Source organism: Anolis carolinensis, chromosome 2 (assembly GCF_035594765.1).
Source record: "Anolis carolinensis isolate JA03-04 chromosome 2, rAnoCar3.1.pri, whole genome shotgun sequence".
Lineage (NCBI taxonomy): Eukaryota > Metazoa > Chordata > Lepidosauria > Squamata > Dactyloidae > Anolis > Anolis carolinensis.
The window spans coordinates 290,443,816-290,461,532 of record NC_085842.1 but is presented as its reverse complement, the minus strand read 5'-3'; the positions used below and the strand labels follow the sequence as shown (position 1 = coordinate 290,461,532).

Genomic DNA, 17,717 nt, shown 5'->3' with positions numbered 1-17,717 from the left:
GTTTTATTACTGCTTTGGAGTCCTGGTTGATGTTAAGGGCAAGCAAGGGTGAACTCTGGATGAGGTGCAAAAATATGAATAAATATGATTGCGTACATGTATTTCTTAATAATTCTGATATTTTTAGAACAAAATGTGCAATGAAGAATAAAAACGAATGTATGATTTTTTCATGTCTTGTGGTTTTCAAACATCTGCATTTCATTGTATGTTACTCCTGTGTTAAGTAAGTCTGGCCACCTAGAGCTTTGGAATTTAAATTTTTTGGACAACAACTCTCAGAATCCACCAGTTAGTTGGAGAATTCTGGAAATTGTATTTTCCCCAAAGTAACTTTTCTGAGCTCTGCTTCCCCTTCTGTCAAGTCATTTGTTCTTTCTCTTCTGGAACCAATATGTCAGTTGCTTCAACTCCTTGCAATGATCACCATTCATAATTTGAAGACAAATTGGTAGCAATAACAAGGACACATGACGAGAGTGCCTTGATTGTGAGCCAGAGGGTTGGACTGGATGGCCCTTGTGGTGTCTATTGATTCCATAAGGAAGAGAAGGCCCTTGGAAAATCAACACTGAGTACTCTTCTGGGATATGCAAGCTTCAAAGTTCAGAATATGTTTCTTTCCTTTTTTTGGGGGGGGGGGTAACTCCCAGAATTCCCCCAGGCTAGGTTCATAGATTTCAGATTTCTGAGTCTTAGGAATAGGACCTTCATCTCTGTTCATTAAGATGAGGGAAAGAATCTCAGGTTGAGAGTGCTGCCTTGAAAGATTTGTGTAAATCTGTTTCTTCATTTGCCTTATTTATTTGAATGGAATACTCTGTGCAATTGTGGAGTTTGTTTCCAAAAAGTATCAAATCCATCTGAACAAACCTTACAGGAATAAAAAAAAACCCAAAAAACCCTGTGCTAAGGATGTGAATTCTTTTGCTATAAAGTGCAATTTTCCTAATCTTGTACCGAAGTGATTTCATACATTCGATCTCTGCATAATATTCCACTCCTAGCCAGCAATGTGCTGCTACCTGTAACTCATTTTTAAATTTTCTTTTGGATTTGGTACCTTTTGGAAACAAACTCCACAACTATAGTTGGCACTAATGATACTATATTTAACGATGCCCCCTTTCTAGGTATTAGGTTTTGGATCTGAAGTCTGGAATAGTCCTGACCTGGCAACCTTAAAAAGGAATCTGGGAGATTAAAAAAAATATGAATAAAAAAATTACATTTCTAAACTCTGAGATGTTGGCAGATGTCCCAGAAGACAGACCCTCTAATGCTTTTCTTGCCCATGATACAATGCTTCCTCTTAAACATAATTTTGGGGAGAAGGTGAATATACACGTAAGGATTAATTACAACGCAAAGAAACAAAAACACAAAGTATGTCCAATCTTGGACAAGGAATCACCATCCTAGCCCATCTCTTTGATAGCTGATAAGATTAGTAACTGGCAGCTCAGTACTCCGGGAGGTCAGCATGCCTCTTGATCTACCTTAATCCTTTCAAAGATCTATAATGAAAACCTGGGCCCATAACCTGGTAGAGAATGCAAGTAGCTCTTAGAGATTTTGAGTAAGGAGGAAATACACCAATGGCTTGGAGAAACAAGTTAAAAGCTTTATTATAGGAACTCTATTCCAAGATAGGAAAGTTGTTTAGGGTTGTAATTTAAACTAGCTTCCTTCTATGGAAGAGCTGAGACAGGCTTGGCGGAGAGAGAAAAGGTGGAAAAACATCCCTAAGAATATCAGTTTACGTCACAGAGTCCACTGATGATGATTTTAGGAATTTGTTGTGGATTACAAAGCAGATCAGTTGCTGTTGCTGTCATTATTATTGTTGGTTCAACATTTTATCCAGTAACTTCTGGTTTTCTTCATTCATTGTTGACCTCCTTTGTGATTCCATTGCCTAATGTGAGTAAGTAAGTATGTCAGCAGTATATTATTATTACTTTTGTAACAGAATGCTTTGTAATGGACGTTGTGCCACAGACAAAAAAAAATTATACCGTATAACTGCTTTGATATGATGGTGCTATTTATAAAATCATTTCTTAAAATCAGAAAGTACAAACACTTACCACATGCCTGGCATTCTGCTATTGTATTTCTCAGAAACGTTGTCTCTTTAACCTTTCAAATAAATAAAATAAATATATTCATCAGACTCATTTACCTGGAACTACTGGTACCACCAGTAAAAGTAAACAAATACAGATATTGCAATAGTACATAGCCTAGATTTCGAAATACAGTAGTTATTCCATGATCCATTTCCATTGGAATAATTGTTCATGTTGGGCCACAAGACAACTGTACTCCAGCCATCATTTTGAGGTTTTGTTAGAACTACCCAGAGCATGAAACAGTAATCTCTGAGCCAAGCAAAAACAAAACAAAATACAGCCCCTGAGATTATATATTACACCAGTGTTTAAACACAACATTTAGTTTTCTTGAATTGGAGAATTAATATGAACTCTCTTTTCTGTATAAATTAATTGCTTAGTATAGCTTCATAACTTGACAAACTCAATTGTCATAAAAAGCATAGTCTGGGTAGATCACACACCAAGGTCTGTGACTGAGTTGTCTCCTGGTGGTTAAATATACAGTCCTTTTGAGATTTTTCTGAAAAAGTCTGGTGTGCACTGAGGCACATTGCCTGACCTCAATCTGGTCTCGTCTTATTGCTTTTACATGTCACAAAATCAATTCCAGGGGTCTCCATAGTTTTGCCAAGTCTGGAAAAGACTTCAGGGTCAGGTTCACGACTCATAAATAACTTCAGAAATTCAGCATATATTCACGTTCTGAGTCAAGTTCCTTTCTGGAATTTAGGTCACGGAGGCCAATGGTGTGATTCAGGAATGAACGATGCCATGCATATTTAAAAAGCCACCAGTTTTGTCTCACTCAAATCGCAGTGAGCTGTTTTATTAGACATATTTCTGCAAAGCAAAGAGATTTGGATAGAAGCCCCATGTGGAGGTAGGTTTTCTACAGAGATGGAAAAAAAGACCCATTTGGTCAGGAGACAGCAAAATATGAATTTCAGCATTAAAAAGTTCCTCCAAATACCTGTTGCCTGAGAAGATCTTTCACGTCACCCAGTATTTGATTCATTTGCATCATGTGGCCTAATAACTGCCTGTTAAAGTCACCCGTAGAAACACCTACAATAATAAAACGAAACACTTAAATGGTGCAATGCAATAAGTTTAGAAATTTAATAATATGAACACTTGTGCAGTCCTCTTAAGCATCCAAAGTCTTTCGCATATGGTTATCCCATTAATATAGTATTTAGGTCTCAAATAACACACCATGTGATCCTGAGCATGGTTGACACAGAATATATTTCCAAATTTGATTTTAAGCATGTTTACTTGAAAGTAAGTTTCCCATTATTCTAATGGTGTCGATTCCCAAGATATTATTCACAGAATTGAGGCCTTAGTCAAGTTCAAGGGGAGGTAACTTTTTTAGGTTTGCCGCCCCCCCCCCCCCCCCCCAGAAGTTCTACCTGGCTGTCATTGAATTTACCATAGCCTGGCAACAAAAGAGATTGAAAGATGGGCTGAAAGCTAACCTTAAAAATGTGCCATAAACACAAAGAACTGGAAAGCCCTAGAGCATTCTAATTGGAGGTCAGCTGTTACCAACAGTGCTATGGATTTTGAAGAGGCACAAATAGAGGGCAAAAGGGAGAAATGTGCCAAGAGGAAGGCACGTCAAGCCAACCCTTGTTGGGACCTCCTTCCATCTGGAAATCTATGTCCTCACTGTGAACTAATATGTGCATCATTGTGAAATACCATGTGGAACTGGACAAATTTCAGCTTCCAACTGTGGCAAAAGGAGGAAGATGTTTCCACCACCTCCGATCAGCAAGCAGGTTTGTGGCAATCAGAAACAGAACTCCTGTCACAAGTCCTTGTCACAATGTCACTTGCTGATGGGAGGAGGGAGGAAAAGGCATCTTCCTTGCACCCCATTTGAAAGCCAAACAAATCTTCTTCACCTGATGTGGCTTCTGGCTCTAAGGGTGGGCTGGAAAGGTGGATGGGACAAGAGATCTACCTTAATCACTCGGATGTAACTAAGGAGCAGATGCAGAATGTTGACAAATAATTGAAATGTGTGGCTAATATAGTCTTTTGCAAAGTTTAGTAGGCCATTACAAAATATATATGAGTGTATCGAAGTCACTACATTTTTAATATGTAGTGGGATGATCGACTTCAACAGGGCCAATTCTGCCCCATGGCTGGCTGTCTCTCACCGCAAAATAAATAAATAAATAAATAAATAAATAAATAAATAAATAAATAATCAGTTCTTTGTAACAACCTTGTTGACATTTGGCGGTAAAAACAATTTGGAAAAGATTATTTGCCATTGGATCATGAGAACCTACATCTTAAGGCAAGCACTTCCTGCTTCTTTCAATAAATTGTAGTGGTTTGACACGAAAAATAAACAGCATGTACAGTATTTTGAAGGGTGGTGGTGTATTATCCTGGGAGGGCTACATGTTGCTCCTCCTGATCTAAATGCTGATAATATTTCGTATCACACAGTTATACCATTATTTCAACTATGTTGGTTCCATCCTGTGGAATTCTGGTAGCTTGAGGGCCCTTCCACACAGCCATAAAACCCAGAATATCAAGGCAGAAAATCCCACAATATCTGCTTTGAACTGGGATATCTGAGTCCACACTGCCATATATTCCAATTCAAAGCAGATAGCCTGGGATTTTATTCGGTTGTGTGGAAGGGGCCTGAGGAAACACTAGAACTTTTTGACATAGAAGTCTAAATATTTCAAGAAACTTGAAATCCCAGGATTCTATATGATGGAGTCATGATGGTTTAAAATATATACTTTGATAGGGTGAGAGACATCAAATGCATTTTTTTTACATTTATTCAAAAATATCCTAATCCCATTAGGTTAATTTATGTCAATTCTAGTACTTGGGGATTTTTTTTTTAAATGAACTATGCTTAACTTGGCCAGCATGTGTCCCAAACTTGCATTTTCTGGAACTGCGTGGGTTCATATTAGAAGGAACTCTTAAGTGGAAGGAGTGACATTTAATCCTTCCAATCCCATGAAATCCCCCTCCCAACCTTAAAACATTCCCTCTGGACTATGCCTGGATTATGTCTGGTTTTGCAGTTTAGTTGGGGAGATCTTTAAAATGTCAGGACTAATTTGCAAGAGAAAAATAGTACGCAAGGGAGACTTAAAAATCAATCTCTGTCTGTTGATCATATCTTGCATTTGTAGTAGGAGGCCAGCATATGGTCATGGTGCACTAAAAATGTTGCCATTTTTTGTAAGAATAACGCATTAATATATATTGATTTTCTTTCTTTATTATAGCTGTTAAGCATTGCATAAAATAAATTCTCTAAGGATTCTGAGGGTCAATTAAAAACTCCAATGATATCACAAAAGCACAAAAAAGCAATAAAATCCAACCTATCACAGAGCTAATCTTTCAGAAACTGTGGGGTATACCTGAGTTTATATGAATACATGCATGAGGTTCTTGGTTCACGAAGAGAAATTTTCACTTTGCTTTTTGGGGCTTGGGTAAATTGAGAAAGCACCTTGACACATTTCTAAAAAAATTAAATCTTCCCCGAAGAAACAATAAAATCCTACTAGAATATGATCTAGTGTTTCATTTACTTAAATATTGTTGTGGTAATCCTTTAAAAAAATATAAGGTCTATTGGCTTTTTGTGCCACATTTGTTTCCAAAAATAAATCCCTTTCAATGTCTGGGTGTTTGACGTTTCCAAAAAATGTCAGTCACTGCCATATCAAATCCAGATTAACTGCTTTGAACTGAATGATATGGCAATGTAAACTCATATAATCCAGTTCAAAGCAGATAATGTGGATTATCTGCTTTGATAATCTGGATTACATGGCAGTGTTGAAGAGGCCTATGTCCCCCCAATGTGGTAGTGTTAATCAAATCTGTGAATAATCAAATCTGCAAAAGTTAAACACACAATACAGTTAGCCTTCCACATTTTCTGAGATTAGGCAACATCTACACTGCCATATAAAATCAAGATGATCTGCTTTGAACTGGATTATAGGCAAGTGTAGGCTCATATAATTCAGTTCAAAACAGATAATGGGGGTTATCTGATTTGATAATCTGGATTATATGGCAGTGTAGATCCAGCCTTAATTTTAATATCTATCTATCTATCTATCTATCTATCTATCTATCTACCTACCTACCTACCTATCTGTAAACGCACATCCATAGGAAGTTGTCTATATTGGAGAATCATGTTAGAAGACTTAAAAAGACCATCAAGGGCTGCTGTAATTTGTGATGTGATTTTATATGCTTTTCTGGTTTTAACCTGGATTGTTTTAATACTAATGTTGTTTAATACTGTTTTAATATTTGTGTATTTGTGTATTTTAAGTTGCATTGAAATGTTTTTAGTTGTGAGCCACTTTGAGTCGCTATATGGAGAGATAAAGCGGGATATAAATAAACATACAAAATAAAATAAAAATACTAAGAGAAGTGTCCTTTCTAAGGCCCCATCTACACTGCCATTTTAAATCCATATTAGCTGCTTTGAACTGGATTATTTGGCAGTGTAGACTCATATAATCCAGTTCAAAGCAGATAATGTGGATTATCTGATTGAATAATCTGGATTATATGGCAGTGTAGATCCAGCCTAAGAATATCTACATCTTCCAATGCAACCCTATAGTCAACTTCTCCAAATATACAAAAATGAGAACTGCAAATGTGAAGGGCCAATTGTACTACCATTTCTCACAAAAATAGATAAGTGGGCATCACATCTTCACAAAAGTATCTAAGGCCCCTTCCACACTGCCATATAATCCAGTTCAAAGCAGATAATCTGGATTTTATATGGCTGTGTAGAAAGGGCCTAAGGCTTCTGATATAACACTGTTTTTTCTTGCTGCCACTGCATTCTATGAAATCAATCCAAGACATATAAGATCCCCTAAGGTCAACCATCAACAACTCTGTTTCAGGTAAAACACTGAACAGGGGGAAAACACAAAACAAAATGGTCATCCACCTACTTTGCACTGATGATGTGATTTTTCCTCCTTTCAGTCTACATATGCTAAAGCAATTCATTTTAAATTGATTTTGGCTACTGTTTTGACGTATCTGTTTAACAGGTTTCCTCGAAAAATACTAGAAAACATGCCCACAGTCCAACACAAGCCAAGATAATACTTTTCTAAGAACATACTCATCTAACCTTAAAGAAGAAATCGTTTATTTGCATGACCTCATATTCTGAAAGCAAAGTGGGATAAAAGGCATTCACACTTCCCTCCAAATTACTTCTCATCTTTCCCTATGTGTAAGATTCACATCTTAGAGCAGCTGCATCAGAATAAAGCCATGGCTACAACTATGCCATTATTTCTCAGAAAAGAAGTCCAGGGAACAGGAGAGAACGTAGACGGAGAACAACCTCTTTTATTAATACCTTCACTGTGCACTGAATATGATTGCACTCTTTGAACCCACGTAGAAAGTCAGAACAGATAATACTGCTAGTGGCATCACTAAACTATTTACTGAACTGTTTACTACAGTTAGGAGCCCCCAGTGACTCAGTGGGTTAAACCGCTAAGCAGCTGAACCTGCTGACCGAAAGGTCGGTGGTTTGAATCCAGAGTGTGAGTTGAGCTCCTGCTGTTAGCTCCAGCTTCTGCTAACCTATCAGTTCGAAAACATACAAATGTGAGTAGATCAATAGGTACCGCTCCGGCAGGAACAACACTCCATGCCGTCATGTCAGCCACATGACCTTGGAGGTGTCTACGGACAACACCGGCTCTTCAGCTTAGAAATGGAGAACCCAACCCCCAGAGTCGGACTCTTAATGTCAGGGGGAAACCTTTACCTTTACCTTACTACAATTGTTGTTCTTGTGTTCTTGTCATTTGTGACTTATGGCAACCCTAAGATGAACCTGTCTTGGGTGTTCTTTTCATTATATGTTCAGAGGAGGTTTGCCATTGTCTCCACCTCTGAGGCTCAACAAGTTGACTTGCTCAAGGTCATCTAGTGAAGTGCATGGCTGAGCAGGGAATCAAACCCGGCTCCAATGCCGAAACCATGCTACCTCTCTTTACTATGGTTTGATGTTCCAATAAGGAAATTAAATCACAAAGTTTCATCCGCAAACCTAGTCACAAGTCAAATCACAGCAACAGAGTTGCCAGATTGGATAGGTGACATGTGCAACTTTACTCCTTAATAGATCTTGGAACGGAATAGTTCCATAAAGGTCCATCATGCAGGATGAAGTTACTTTTTGTCCTTCACTTTCCAAACAGTACATTTCAGTTGCAACAGTCCCCTCTTAACACATTACCTCAGGTCGCTTCTACACTGCCAAATAATCCAGATTATCAAAGTAGATAATCCACATGATCTGCTTTGAACTGGATTATATGAGTGTACACTGCTATATAATCCAGTTCAAAGCAGATAATCTGGACTTTATATGGCAGTGAAGAAGGGGCCTCAGACTCAGAAAAAGGCAGTAGTAAACTGAACCAACACAAGAAAGCCTTGAATAGAATGTTACTTGGAGTGACCTTGGTGAGATGTTGTCATTCTGATCATGTAGTTTACAGGTGCCAGTAGGTCAATTTTCTTCAAGCTTCGCCCAACCCCCCTTCCCTCTGTCTTGCTCTATCATTAGGTGGATTGACTTGTTATCCAGTTTTGGTCATAACTTTAGCAGGGAGAGCAGTTGACATTGATCATGGATCCAGGATTGTGCGACCAATGTCTACCAAACATTGGAATCTCTTTGGCGACATGGGGTATGTGGCACAAATGGGGTCTTGCTCAGCTGGGGTTAATGTTTTTCTCATACATCCCTGGTGACTGTGGAACCATGTCAGAGATCAACATGCAATCTTGAAGGATCTGGTTTTGGTCCAAAGCAGGGTCATAAATCAAGAAGCAAATTGGTCAGGGCTTGGATCTAGGCCCACGTGTCTGCACATCTTCTCTATAGTTGTAACAAGACAAATTTTGGCCTAATTTTCATTTAATTGTGTCTCTGTAGTCTGCCACTTACTTAAGAAGAGGATCTTGGTCCTAAAGATGCAAGAGGACACTCTCTTGAGTATAGGATTCTCTCTTTGCTTCATTGTATGGCATCACAAGGACAAAAACAATTACAGTCCAAGTTTCTGGATTATCCAAGGCATTTTGTAGTCAATGTTTTCAATATATTGTGATATTTTGGTGCTAAATTTGTAAATACAGTAATTATAACATAATATTACTGTGTATTCAACTGCTTTTTCTGTCAAATTTGTTGTAAAACATGATGTTTTGGAGCCTAATTTGTAAAATCATAGCCTAATTTGATGTGTAATAGGCTTTTCCTTAATCCCTCCTTATTATCCAAGATATTAGCTTATCCAAACTTCTGCTGGCCCATTTAGCTTGGATAAGTGAGACTCTACTGTGCTAGGATTTTAAAAAACAGGTGCCTGAAATATAATGCATAGGACAAAACACACTTATTTTTTATAGGTAAGTTACCTTGATATTGTACTGCTGGTTCAATTTGTGGAAGAAAGCAATCTTGCAGGCCTGCCACTTGAGATAGTGACCCTCTTATTACTAGCTTCAATTCTTCCAAAGCATCCTGGAACAACAGAGAAGATTTGGGGCATCAGAGAAGAAGAAGCATGAAGTTTTAGGATAGTGACCCCACCCCACACTGAAATTCATGATGTATTCCGGGCTTTCCTTTAGAAAGCTCAGAGCAGTTAAAATGGAGTCCAGAACTGTGTCTGCCATACAACTTTATCCACATCCCCTACACCAGGTGACTACCTTTGGTGTGCTGGAGAATCCTATAATTTAACTTCCGGCCCATTTGTGATCCATAAACGGAATAAAAAGGGTTGCCAACTTGTCCATTGCTTCAGACAGCAAAATCTATTGAGTCAATTGGAAAGCACTCTGTCATGAGAAAGATTCTGATGCTCTTCCACTTTAGATTACCTGCACTTTTCTCTGCAGTGTCCGTAATTCCACAGGTTCTGAGCTTTGAGACAACCCTGAGAAGGCTTTCGAAAGTTCTTGAGTGGAATCTAGCTGTGCACAGTCCACATACAATTCTGCTTTGCTGTGGCCACGTTGGAGGCCACTAAGCCGGAGGAGAACCGTGTGCCGTTTCCCATCAGCTAATGGAACATTGTTGAAGATCACAGCATGTAATTTCCCATCGTTCCGTAAATATCTGAGGGAAACTAAAACAGAATAACATCATTGTAAAGTGAGAATGTAGTATAATTGTTATATGGTTGAAATCTCTGCCAACAAAGAAACTGTGTCGAAAGACAGGGAAAAGCTGCTAACTTAGCTGTTCTTTGGTTAATCGTGTCTGTTGTGATAATTTCTACTGAGAAGACTACTTGTAGATGTACATACCAGGTAGCATTCTATATCCTAGATATAGATTAAAATAAAATGGTTAACAGAAAGCAAAGGAGAATTAAGTTAGCTTCCTAATTAGAGTCTGAGGCGAAAACACTAGATCCAGTGGTCAGTTGTGAACTGTTGACATGCATTATGATAACTCTCATAGTCACACTGACATGGAGGGTTCAACTACATTAGTGGTTCACAAACTTTGGTCCTGCAGGCATTTGGACTTAGAAGTCCTGATCACTGGACAAGCTATCTGGGGCTTCTGGGAGCCAAAGTCCAAAATACATCGAGGACAAAGGTTTGGAAATGATTGAAGTAGATTGATCCAGTAGAAGTCAGTGTTGTATTGGGATCGGATCTTGGAAGACCACAGTTCAAATCTCTGCTCAGTTATAGAAATCTACTGTTTGGCCTTGGGCAAGTCACGTTCTCTTAGCCTTAAAAAGAGATAATGGTAAACCTCCAATGAATAAGTTTTTCACAGAAAATTGTGTGATACAGTCACTGTAAGTCATAGTCAACTTGGAGACACAGACCAACAACAGGACTGGAAGAAAGTAGGAAAAGAGAGGAGCGATATCCATGACAAATGGATTGATTCAGTTAATGAAGCCACAGCCCTGAGTCTGCAAGACCTGAGCAGGGCACTTGGTAAACAGAGATTTTGGAGGTCTCCCATTCATAGGGTCACCATAGGTTGAAGTCAACTTGAAAGCAAATAACAACAACAAGGCATGGTGCCTTTTGGCTTGGGTGATCCCTTGTTGTCCAAGTATGATGGCCTTCCAAATATAGTGTCTCAATGATGGATACATACCTATCCATTATGACTATAGAACACCTATTCTTGACCCACATATTCTTCTACAGTGAGGACATTGGTTTCCAGGTGGAAAGAGAGTGTTTGAGGGTTGGGACAGCCATAGAGATACCAAGGTGCTAGTTTATAAAGATACTATCTGTGCCCAGCCACGCGTTGCTGTGGCAAAGTGGTGGTGGTATTGGTTAAAAATTGTTGTGTAATTTTTATTTGACTTTATTTGCATTTTTTTATTAATTTTATTGTAAGTTATATTTTTATTTATTATATTTTATTATTTTCTTGTATTATTTTTAGTTATTTTCTGTTATTATAGTATTTTATTGTATTAATTTTTTTAGTGTTTTTTATTATTTTTTATTGGGTTGCTAGGAGACCAAGTTGGAGGAGCTTAGCCTTCTAACTGGCAGCAATTGGATAAAAGCAATTATTCCTCTCTCTCTAATTAGGACTTTATTTTTCTTTTCTTTTTGTTGTATCAACCTAGAGGCATGGATGATGGGTTGTGTTGTCAAATTTCGAGGTTGGAGGGCCTGTAGTTTTGTTGTTTTGTGGGTCCCCATGATGCCATCACTCTTTTATATATATAGATTGTCCTCCCAACTCTGTTATACACATGCAAAACGTAGACTGTATACAGATGTCACACTCAACTCCTGGAACGATTCCATCAGCGTTGCCAGCTGCCTATTAAGGGTACTATAATAAATGGCAAGCCAAACATCGAGCCAAACTGAGATAAATTAAAATAGTGTATGCACTGCTTGCACACATGGAGTACAAGCAATGAATTTAAATTACAGAAAAAAAGACTACCCCTAAACAACAGGAAGAACTTCCTGGCAGTAAGAGCTGTAGAATAAGTTGCCTGGAAGTGTGATAAAACCTCCTTCTCTGAAGGTTTTGAAACAAAGACTGGATGGCCATCTCTTAGGAGTTCTTTGATTGTGTATTCCTGCACAGAAGGATGTTGGACTGAAGGGTCCTAATGGTTTCTTCCAACTCCATGATTCTATAAAAGCTGTTGGAGAGGAAGATCAGGACACTGGTGAACAGGGACTGAACACACACACACATATACATGGAGCCTAGCTGCTATTTGAACTGGAAGATATGTTGCTTTGGTACCTGTGTGTGGTTGAAAAGAGATGTGGGCATCAAGCCCAGGGAGAAAACAAACTTGCAGGAGAAGGCACTGAAAATATCTTGGTACAGCTGTACCAAGAGATTTTCAGAGAGAGAAAACCCACATTCTTCAGTTCAGAATCTATCTGGCAAGCCTATAAATATGAACCTGAATACGAAGAAGTGAATGCTACATAAACATAGCAGAGAATCGGGAAAAGAGGCAGCAGAAAGGGGTGGAAGAGCCCACAATTGGCCAGTGGCCATGAGACAGAATTGCCCAAGGGCAGCCAGGACTGGATGGAAGATCAAGGTTCATGGGGGAGGGCAGACAATATTTTTGGAAAGAACTGGGAGAGGGAAATGCTTGCTAGACACAATTATATTTAAAACATCTGTGTTTCTGCACCCTTGCACTGCGGGGAATGAATGGTGCCACTGGACAATGGAGAGTTCAATTGTTCTCACTGTGGATAAACTAGAAGTCCCTGCTTTTCCATTTCTGGAAGGTAATAAAAAGCTTTAAATTTAGCATACTCAAAATCCCATTGGATGCTTGGATAGGCTTCAAACTGTTGTTAGGTGAGCTCACACTATTTGTGAAGGAAACACAGTTTAAGAGGTGGGCAAAGCTTTCTCTGAGTGTATCTGCAGGTGAGTTGGAAGACCGTGGAGGGAGGTGGAGTAGACACAGGAGTACCTGGGGAGTCTGCTCTGCATATTTGTATGGCCAAGAGCCCAGGAGAAGCATTTAGACTAGTCAGATGGTTTTATGCTTATTTTGTCCATTTTGAAACACTAAGCAGGTTTAAAACGGACAAATATGCCTCTGGGACACTTGTGAAGAAAGGAAAATGGAACAACTTTAACACAAACAGCACTTGTCAGTTTTTTATGACTGCAGTCATATAGAGATCATATATATACAAAACCCACAAACAAATCAGAATGCATATACAACATACAATATACCACTAAGATCCCTTCTACACTGCCATATAATCCAGATTATCAAATCAGATAATCCACAGATAATCCAATGAACTGGATTATCTGAGTCTACACTGCCCTATAATCCAGGTCAAAGCATATAATCTGGATCTTATATGGCAGTGTAGAAGGGGCCTAAGACACCAGGTTGATCAAACATCAACCGTATGATAATGTATTTTGTTTTTGTTTTGTTTTTAATAAAGTTCCTTAGCTTCCTTGTGTGCCATTTTTAAAGGGAAAGTATGATAGTTGCAATGAAAAAATAATAATGCAGAAATAATAGAACCACCCATTCTATTGTGTAACCTCCAATTGCAGTGCCTCCAACTCTGTGCTCTTCAGATACTAAAGCTCCCATTATACTCAACAAATATAATCATGCCAGAGGGCAACAGACTGGTGAAATCTACCCTAATTATTTAAAAGTCAAGGAAATGGTAAAAGGAACTAGATTGGATATTAAGCAGATTCCAACCAAACTAATGGTCCTACCAATATAAGAAAAGGAGAGGGAGAAGGAGGAGAAAGATTGACGTATATTCCAGAGAGAGTACAATACTGAATCTGGTCAGATTGTAAGACCATTCTGCTTTATAGTAATTCATTTTACACATAAGGGAAATATCTGAGAAGAGAAAAGAAAGGGAATTATTCCGGAGGAGGAGCATGACAAAAACATTTTTTGTCTGTTGGGTGTTTCTATTTTAAAAGCTACCTAAGTGCATCTGAGGATAACTTGATATGTGACCATTATTTTGCCTAACAGCAAACAAAGAATCCTGACATTTCTCATGCTATTCCAAGCACTGTTGATGGTGGAGGGTCCCACAAAGATAAGATACCTGCATTTTGCAGCTGCAGCAATAGTAGTCTGGAATCCAAAATAGGATTTTGTCTTTGCTATGAAAGTCTGCAAGGTCAGGTTGATTAGAGCCCATGGCAAACCCCTCAAGACCAAGTGGTATAGTCAGTCTGTCATGATTAAAACCTGTTATCTGTAGTGATCCCAAATCTTATTTGCTTATATCAGTCTAAAAACAAGTATTATTTGTTTATACCACACTTCTAGTGGTTATACATTATTCAAGAGAACTAACAGCAATCAAGATCTCAGCTATCATTCTCTTAAGTTATGGCATCACAAGTTTGAATTACAACATTGCTTTTTTAGTCATTGTGTAGGTCGGAATTCCATTTTGATCATTAAGGAAAATATTAAAATAACACCAGTTATAATGGAGAAGAAATTCCCCCCAAAATTTAAAAATTTAATGTATAAGGAGCTGAAAAGGAGGAAATTAGACAAAATTAAAAGCTGGGTGCAACAAATAAAAGAGAAGAATAATGTTTAGGTGAATTAAATATTTCATGGTATCACTGAGTACAACTGGAACAATGATTTAGAAGTTGGAGGGGAAGGAGCTTGGGGGAAAGTGTTATGATTGAGCCTCATGGCTCTGTTACTGACAGACGTGGGCGTAAGACTCCTCGAGAGTCAGATACTCTCGAGGAGCGAGAAAGAAAAAGACTGCGAGACATTTTTGCAGCACCATCTGACGAAGAGTCTTTTGAGGGGTTTACGGAGAGAATGGAGGAGGGGCTGGTTAGCTCGGAGGAGGATGAGATGGATTGGACTCGGGTGAGGGAGGAATTGGGTGCCACTGGCCATGATGGGATAGAAGATGAATGGGGACCTTCAGGATTAGACCCATGGTCAAGCTGGAGGGATGGGACGGGATCCACAGCTGGAGATGCTGTGGGGCGTAGTCAGAGGTGTTCCAGCTCTGATGAGGAAAGTGATGAGGAAACGCCCGGGTTAAGGAGGACAGCTGACAGTGATGAGGATTTGTAACTGGCATAAAATGGGGCTTGGGAGCAATTGCAAATTGCGTTGGGCAAGGTAATCTGGACGAACGCTTGGGATCTGTGTGGGACGCTTTCCTGAAGACTGGTGTGTTTTCGTGTGCTGATACGTAAGTTGTTTTGGAATTCAGGGTCAGACGGCGGGAGGAATTGTGTGGGCATTTGTTTGTGCAAACCTGTGCTTACTCTTATTAGCTTGACCTTCCGTCGTCTTCTTGACGGACGCCATCTCCTGCTTTGAAATTCGGACTGAACTGACCACGGCTTGACTTCCCCCTTCTTGGACTTGGAAACTACAAACGTCTGCTTCTGGCTTTGATCTACGGAAAGGAACTGGGTCTACTCTACTGCTACAATCCTTGGCTGATCTGTTCGTGTTGGAAATCCTGTCTGCTGTGTGTGTGGGAGCGACGCAAGTTACTCTAAGCACAGTGTTGGCAGCAGAGAGGAATCTGCTGCCAATTAGTTGCATTCTTTTGTATCTTTTGTTCCTCGGCTTTTGTTTTGTTTATCCCCAGGCTGAAGCAAGCAGTTTGTTTTTACCCGGATTAAACTCCGGTTTAATCCGGTTTATCTTTTGAACGTTTTTCCTTGTCCCTTTTTGCTCCTAAAGGCTAATACTGCCTGGCCCTTGTATTTTACGGGCATTTTTGAGTTCTGTAATCCAATAAACTCTGTTATCTTGAACCTTGTGGCGTTCTGTCCTTGACAGATTGCCCAACGCCCATAAAAAGTTTATTGCAGCAATAAACCCGTCAGGAAGACGATGGAGGAGTTAAGGGCCAAATTTGAGCAATTACAAACGGCTTTTACCGTCAGTCAAGCAGCTCATGCTGTGAAAGGACATGTTTTGACTCCTGAACGCTTTGACGGAACCAGGTGCAAGTTGCCAACCTTTTTGGCACAAGTGGAGCTTTATTTTTCCCAGCTCAGTGCTCATGCTTTTCCTACAGACACTAGCAAGGTGGCATTTATTTTGAGTTTGTTGACCGGTCCCACAGGACAATGGGCCACTAATTTAATTTTGGGAAATGACCCAGTCAAGGACAATTTGAATAATTTCAAAAAGTTATTAACTGACACTTTTGGGGATCCTCTCCGCACGGAGAATGCTGGGTGGGCTCTGTATCGTTTGAAACAGGGAAAGGGGACTGTTTTGGATTACTTAAATAAGTTTAACTTGTATCGCCACCAGCTGGATTGGGGGGAAAATGCATTCATGCTTTTATTTACTGCTGGGTTAAGTGATATGCTCCAGGATGAATTAGCACGCTTGGAGCCGGCTGAAAATTGGGACGCCTTAGTAGCTAAGGTGCTGCGTTTGGACGCAAGGTTCGAGGCTCGTAAACACTCGAAAGCAATGTGTGCGCCACCCATGCATGTAACCAGGGCACCTGTGGTGATGGGGGAAGAGCCTATGGAGCTTGGGGTCTTTAAAAAGCTGTCTACAGAGGAAAAGAGCCGTAGGAGGCAGCTGGGGTTGTGTTTGTACTGTGGGAATGCTGGGCATTTTGCCAAAAACTGTAATGTGAAACCTTCTCAGCTTTCGGGAAAAGGCCAGCCCTAGTGCGACGTGAGTCCAACGCACTAGGGCTCCTCAAGCAGTCAACTGAGGGGAGGAAGCATGTTTTCGTACCCATTACATTATCTGTTGGGGGAAGGGAACTTGTTTCTACTTTGGCACTGCTGGACTCAGGGGCTACGGTCTCTTATGTAGATATTGAGTTTGCTAAGAAGCATGGCATTCCTAGAGTGCGCAAGGCATGCGACGTGTGGGTGGAAGGAGCAGATGGGAGACTGCTGGAGACTGGGGTGGTTAACCATGAAACCTCAGCAGTAATGTGGGAAGTGCAGGGAGTAACGGGAACGTTTGTGTGGGATATTACGAGCTTGCCTAGATATGATGTGATTCTGGGGATGGATTGGCTAGCTGTAGTAAACCCACAAGTAGATTGGGCGACACGTAAATTGACCTTAAAGAGGCAGGATTGTTGCACTCTGAATGTTACTCAATCTGATATGGAGGGAGTGCCTGCTGAGTATGGGGAGTTCTCTGATGTATTTTGTAAAAGAGAAGCGGACAAATTACCACCGCACAGGACATATGATTGCGCCATTAAGCTAGCAGAAGGTGCGAAATTGCCAGCAGGAAGGCTGTATGCCTTGACTGTACCGGAAAGGCAAGCTTTGCGGGAGTTTCTAGATGAAAATTTAGCCAAGGGGTTTATTCGCCCATCTAGCTCTCCAACTGCGGCACCAGTATTCTTTGTAGCCAAAAAGACTGGGGAACTTAGGCTGGTCTGCGACTATCGGATCCTAAACAAATACACCATTCGGGATAGGTACCCGCTACCTTTAATCTCGGAACTGTTATCAAGGGTGCAAGGGGCCAA

At 39.9% G+C, this 17,717-nt stretch overlaps 1 protein-coding gene across 1 annotated transcript in view; it reads right to left on the bottom strand.

The window, feature by feature from the left end:
* Positions 1–17,717, bottom strand: part of thbs4 (thrombospondin 4) — a 62,407-nt gene that overhangs the window by 18,985 nt on the left and 25,705 nt on the right. Inside the window, exons 3-6 of the mRNA XM_062972357.1 lie at positions 10,095–10,342; positions 9,627–9,732; positions 3,091–3,185; positions 2,091–2,142 (exon numbers count right to left, since the gene is read on the bottom strand). Of these exons, the coding sequence (XP_062828427.1) occupies positions 2,091–2,142; positions 3,091–3,185; positions 9,627–9,732; positions 10,095–10,342 (501 nt within the window). The remainder of the gene's footprint in view (positions 1–2,090; positions 2,143–3,090; positions 3,186–9,626; positions 9,733–10,094; positions 10,343–17,717) is intronic.